Source organism: Scylla paramamosain, chromosome 8 (genome assembly GCF_035594125.1).
Source record: "Scylla paramamosain isolate STU-SP2022 chromosome 8, ASM3559412v1, whole genome shotgun sequence".
Classification (NCBI taxonomy): Eukaryota; Metazoa; Arthropoda; class Malacostraca; order Decapoda; family Portunidae; genus Scylla; species Scylla paramamosain.
Window position 1 is genome coordinate 19,342,980 of NC_087158.1, and position 6,560 is coordinate 19,349,539.

The 6,560-nt window shown below is 41.5% G+C and overlaps 1 protein-coding gene across 2 annotated transcripts in view; it reads right to left on the reverse strand.

Moving 5' to 3' along the window:
- Nucleotides 1-243: 243 nt before the first annotated feature.
- The window catches only part of LOC135102926 (nephrin-like), a 174,833-nt gene continuing 168,516 nt past the window's right edge, over nt 244-6,560 (reverse strand). Inside the window, exon 18 of one of the 2 annotated variants that reach the window (XM_064008603.1) lies at nt 244-1,166. In XM_064008603.1, the coding sequence (XP_063864673.1) occupies nt 846-1,166 (321 nt within the window). In that variant the 3' untranslated portion in view covers nt 244-845. Of the gene's footprint in view, nt 1,170-6,560 lie in introns of both variants that reach the window. The other variant, XM_064008602.1, reaches the window with a different exon arrangement.

The following is a 6,560-nucleotide window of genomic DNA, read 5'->3' on the forward strand; positions in this document are numbered from 1 at the left end:
ACTGACCAAGTAACTCAACCTGAGCGCATCGGAGTTTCTGCCTTTCAGTGTGCAGTAAAATGATCTACAGTGTTGCGGGAAAAATACAGTTCGGAATGGTATAGAAAAGTTAGTTAAAAGGCTCGGGCGCGGTTAGCCGGTATCCGGTTAGTTGGTGTGGGTTTTTTGTTGTTATCAGTCAAAACTTACCTGCAAGTTAAGGGGCACCTGTACAAACACGAATTAACGAGCCAAGGTACATTGTTCAGGTTGTTTTTTTTATTATTAAATGAATTCAACAGTCTGGGGTACACATTTCACATAAAGATGTACACAAACGCAGTTCTTCCCATTCACACACGAGGGATCCACGTCTTTTTTCACGCATTCACACAAAAAAATAAAGAAAAGAAAACACCATAAAATAGACAGACTCAGCAGGAGGTGAGGAAAACATCCTTTGTTAGTGCTCCTACACTCCACCCACTTCTGCGAAGGTGAGTGTCTGAGGCTCCTCTTCATTCAGGCTCGTTCTCATCCCTCGCTGCGTTCGCTTGCGGTAAGGTGGTCTTAATACGCTCCGAAGCGTTCTTCCTGGCGTCTTGTTTTTTGTTGCCTCACAAAGAGAAAGGGAAGACGAGCTGGAATGGGGTGTTGGGGATGTGGTTGGTCGGTTGGCTGGCTGGATTCTACAAAGATAGGGTATGGTTGAAGTGAAGAGGAGGAGGAAGAGGTAGAAGAGGAGTTAGCATAAAGAACATATATTAAGAAAGTTACATAAGAGAAGAATGGCTTAGGACGGGACAGCAATAAAACAAGTGGCTGAAGAAAATGGACAAAGGGAGGTAAGAAAATAAGGCAAGACATTAGACGAAGCTCTCGTTGCTCTGTCTGGTGGTGTTTATCTTGAGGGTGTAATACTTGTGCGTGGAGGAGCCGGGGACCCGAGGCAGATCAGTGGAGAGGAGCGGCTGGGACTGTGGTCGGAGTGAAGAAGATCCCCTAGGACTGGTGGCCTCCGTGGTGTGCAGCGGTATCGAGGGCGAGGGTCCTGAGAGGTGGGTAGAGCCTGCTAGGTGGGCGGACTCCTGCAGTGCCGTGGGATCTGGTGTTGGGGCGGGGCCGTGGAGGGCTGAGGTGGGGCGCGAGAGGAGAGTGTGGGAGACGCTTCTTGATGGCATCCGTGACTGCTGGGAGGAAAGGAAAGGTCAGATTTAGTGAGTGTTTTTTCATCCACCATTGCTACCACCACAATCACCACCACCATCATCACCTCCTCCTTCGTCTGCTTTTCTTCCATCTAATTTCTTTTCCTCTGTATGATATTTCGTGCTTCTCATCATTCTTCTAGCCAGCACCATTCTAATCGTCACTATTGCGCCCAATTTCATGCATTGAGCAAGAAGTGAAGTCTATCCTAGGTATGAATAAACTCCAAAACACAGGCCTGGGAAGTGGGTCACCCCAGCCGTCACACGCCATTCACCAGCACGCTGCAAACACTCACACTTTTACGCAGTTTCAGTGGGACCTGGACATGCACGCAATGTGATGTGACCTTCCCCGCTATTTTACTTCCATCCATCAGCTGCCCTGCTACGTGGCCGGTGTGCATGGCTGCCTCCTGTGAAGCGGTCCACACACTCAAGAATTTCAAGCACTGTGGAGAGCAAATTTATTTCTTCGCAAAATTCCCTCGATACTGATTCTTCTTTTTTTTTTTTTCTCCCCTTTGTAATGCTAAGGCCGTAGATCTTTTTGGTACTAATTCTATTGACATGCTAGGTTACTGACGTGAATACCTTTTTGTAACATGAGACCCTGCTGAAGTCTATTTTTATTTGTCATCGTACAGTTTTATAATACAGGATTTCGTTATGGTCTTTCGTTCTTTCTGTATTGGTAGACTCGTACGTATCTTAACTTCATTCAACTTTGAAGAAAAAGTATTTAGAAAATCCTAGAATGAAATATGTATTCTTTTGCAATCGATTTTCACTGAAATAATTTTGAGCATCTGTACTCCCTTTTATTAATTAACTTGTGTTTATTGAATGGGAATAGCGTTCACTGAATGGAAATAATAAAGTGGATTGGAGAAAGCAGCAAAAGCATGATCTGGTCTGAGTGAGTTTGTACCAGCATCTTGTCCAATCGCTTTGTGTGTGTGTGTGTGTGTGTGTGTGTGTGTGTGTGTGTGTGTGTGTGTGTGTGTGTGTGTGTGTGTGTGTGTGTGTGTGTGTGTGTGTGTGTGTGTGTGTGTGTGTGTGTGTGTGTGTGTGTGAGTGAGCTGAATACATTACCAATTCCAACTCACCTTTGTTACGCTCTCAACAAAATTATGAATGTTTTCACGAGTAAACTTCCTCTCGCACACAAAGGCATTGAGTGGTTCAGTGACGTTGTGTGTACTTGGTTGAGAAATTACTGGAAAATCATTAGAAATATCAGTATGTATTATGAAATTACTCAAAGTAAGTTCGGCTTAATTATACCGTACGTGTGTGTGTGTGTGTGTGTGTGTGTGTGTGTGTGTGTGTGTGTGTGTGTGTGTGTGTGTGTGTGTTTACATAGTTGTATTATTCATGATTTGAACTAAATTGTATTGTTTCGTTTGCATGTATGTTTAGTTTTATGCATTTTAGTTTAAATTCATGGATACAGTTTCCTCATTCTACATCAGCCCCTGAACTCCCATGCTTCCGCGGGAAAATTTTTTATTTAAATGTTTGGTCATGTAGTTAGTTTTCAGTCATGTCCTCTTGTTTCATTGTTCCTCACTAGAAAGTCTTATGCGTCCACACATTAAAGTCTTTCTTTCAAAATTGCGATATTTGTATTTCTTTCTTTTTTCACGTTGTCTTAAACTTGACATTTTCTTGTTTCCTCTTTCGGCAACTCTTCTCAGCTTGGTGTGAGTTTTGCTGCCACTCTGCGTGTCGTCTCCAGTCTTTGTACAGGAAAGACAAAACCACCTCGCCGCAGAGCTGAATACGTCATGAGAACAACCAATTCGCTCACCATGTCGTTAATTTCCACAAGAGGGGAGTGCAGTGCCTGATAGCAGCGTACACTCGTTTCAACCAGCCCCAGACATTTCTCCTCTGGCCGTAGGTTATCTCGTTCATTGGTCTAAATTCATCTCAACGTAGCTGTAATGATTTCCTTTTGCTGTCTTGTGCCTTATATATGATTCATGTCACTCATTTAATTTTTCATATTGCCTACCAAAACTAAGTAAACATAAACATTGCCAAATATGTACAATTCATTTTTGTACAGGTGCACCTCCTTTCCATTCCCATTATTTTTTTATTTGTTTAATTAGCACCACTCAGGCATTTTCATGCAGCTGTTCTGTGTAACTGACATCTCATTTACACAATCTAGAAACAAAATAACGGAGCAAAGAGTTCTCCGTTATTCTCACCTGTCATGTTTTTGCCTTAACGGAAACTTTAACCCTGCACCAGTTCCTATCGATCTCGCTGACAGGTAACCTTCTATTGAGTCCACCATATTTTCGTGTGTCCTGCTCGTCGCTCATTTACCTGAGAAATCTTAAAAGACAACTGATTGAAGTGTTTCTTTTTCTTTAGACTTTTTTTTTTCTGATCTTCCCTTCTCAGTCTCACATAATATTCTTGTATGAAATTTGTTCTGAGAGATAATTTAGCCAGTAAAACATGATTGACTGAGAAATAAAGCTATGCGATTGCCTAAAGAAATAAAGCTATGAGAATATGAAATGACTTCTTCAGAAAACGAATCACTCGTAGCTTTTTCCAATAATCTTACAGATATATATATACTTCCATAATGTAATAAAACGGGACGGTTAGAGATAACAGCCTATAATTCCATCAGTCCTCTTTGTTTCATACAATGGGTACCGTACGATTATTGGCTCATTTTCCGCTTCTCTGGCGCATATTGTTTTACGAGAAAACTTAAAATATTATGCTAATCTGTAGTTCTTCATATTAAGTGAGAGGCTCTGCAGGAACCACACATATGAATCCATCTCTCATTCCATTTCATCTTTCGCAGAGTTCTTTCATTATGTTTAGCATTTTTTTCTTTTATAATTAGCACTTTTGCGTTATACCTTCAAACATTGTTCTTTCAGTTTCCCTTTCAGTTCTTTTTGTTCTCCACAGCTTTGCAGAAACACGCGACGTGTTTATCCTTACTGATGATACTTTTTATATTTATTTATTTATTTATTTATTTATTTATTTATTTTTCATTTACATATTTATTTACTTATCTTCGTGTATGCATTACTCGTTTCCCATTTTTCAGTTTAGTCTCAACCCTCCATTAGATTTTATCACTCTCTTCCACCATTTTTTTTTGCTTTTTTCAACTACTCTTATTTTGTTTTTCTTGGTTTCTATCTGTTCCAAGTGCTTAGGCGTATTTTTTTTATGGCACTTTATACATCCCCTACGAAAACATCACGTCATACCACCCTGTTTCCCTTTCATATCAGTACCTGTTCAAAATATCCCGGCGCAAGAGCAGCGTTAGTCCTGTCGTGCTTGTATCTATTCCGCATACGAGTATGTGCTTCATCTCTCTCCCGCTCTATTGCCAATCCCATTAATATCTCCATTGCAGTGATTATATAGGCAGGCTGGCCCGCGGGACGATGCTATTTCACAGCCTGTATGTGGGTGTGAGTGTGCGTGCGTTCATGTGTGTGTGTGTGTGTGTGTGTGTGTGTGTGTGTGTGTGTGTGTGTGTGTGTGTGTGTGTGTGTATGTATGTGTGAGCGTGCATGCCACTACTTTGCTAATCAAAGACTGTCCCATCTAAAATTCAGTAGAATTAACAATTCTTTTCCATTTGTCGTTGTTGAATTTTTTTAGAAAAGAAATAAAAGATTTGTCAGGTTGCTATTAAAAAAAAAAAAAAAACGGACACAACGAAATGAAAGAATAGGTTTCAGGCAATAACTTAACTGTTGGGAATATTTTTCTTCTACAAGAGAATCATGAAAACAGAACTTGTATTATGAACTATATGCATTTCATGCTTAGCCTTTTTATGAAATTAGCAGTTCTATTTGAGTTTGAACCATATCCTAATGCTGCTTTAAGCTTTGTATTACAGACTTTCGTTGTGTTATGTACTCACATTCGCAAAACACACCATCATTATGATAACAGTGTCATTATATGTACGTATCTGATTTCTGTCTAAAAATACGGTGATTGCATTCTTTCATAAGCTTGTAGAGGATGGACGCGCCGCACGCCAGCCCGCACACCGCCTATTTTCCATTATTCACCCTTCTTGCAGACACGTTAGTAGTGTTTTGATGATGTGTTGATAAATGTTGCATGCTCTCTCTCTCTCTCTCTCTCTCTCTCTCTCTCTCTCTCTCTCTCTCTCTCTCTCTCTCTCTCTCTCTCTCTCTCTCTCTCTCTCTCTCTCTCTCTCTCTCGAATTCAGATTATATTTTTTTTGTTCTATAATGTATTTTACGTTTGGACCAATCAAATATATAAAAAAATAATAAAATATCTCCTAACACTCTCTCTCTCTCTCTCTCTCTCTCTCTCTCTCTCTCTCTCTCTCTCTCTCTCTCTCTCTCTCTCTCTCTCTCTCTCTCTCTCTCTCTCTCTCTCTCCCATCAGTCCGTCAAGTTATAACAGCAGTGCATCACTCAAGCGAATGGATAATTTGACTTTATTTGAGCTCTCTTGGCTATTACCCTCCACCAGCCTTCGTCTGCCTGTTGACCCTCACCTAATGGATCTCGTGTTGCCGTGTTGACTGTGTTCTGCGCCGCGCCGCCTGACAAAGTGATTAGGTCTGTGGGTGAGTGGGTGGGTAGGTGTAGGTGAGTGTGTGTATATTGACTCGTCTTTCGGGTTTAGTGGATTGTTTCTTTAGTTTCTCGCCCAGTCAGAGAGAGAGAGAGAGAGAGAGAGAGAGAGAGAGAGAGAGAGAGAGAGAGAGAGAGAGAGAGAGAGAGAGAGAGAGAGAGAGAGAATAGAAGAGAATTTACTGTGGTAGATAAGTATTGTCTCCATTGGTAAACATAAACGAATCTGCATTTTTCCGCGGCCTGAGCTTATTATTGCGTGGAGATAAAGATCATTATGAAAGAGCGCACCACACCTCACGTGCCGGCCTGGCTTAAGCATGAGGGTGCCAAGGAAGTCAGCTTGAAAAACTAGAACGGTTTGTGTAGATTATCAGCCTTGCTTAAACCTTTGTATGCTGATCCATATCCTTAACCAAACACACACACACACACACACACACTCTCTCTCTCTCTCTCTCTCTCTCTCTCTCTCTCTCTCTCTCTCTCTCTCTCTCTCTCTCTCTCTCTCTCTCTCTCTCTCTCTCTCTCTCTCTCTCTCTCTCTCTCTCTCTCTCTCTCTCTCTCTCTCTCTCTCTCTTTCAGTCAGTCAGTCAGTCAGTCAGTCAGTCAGTGTGCGCGTGAACGAGTAAGTGTGATTGATTTAGTAAGTGAGTGAGTGAGTCAGTTTTTGTCTTTGTGTGTGTGTCTGTCCTTCTGTCTGTCCAGGTCACAACACTCAATTCGACCTCCTCAAGACGGTTCA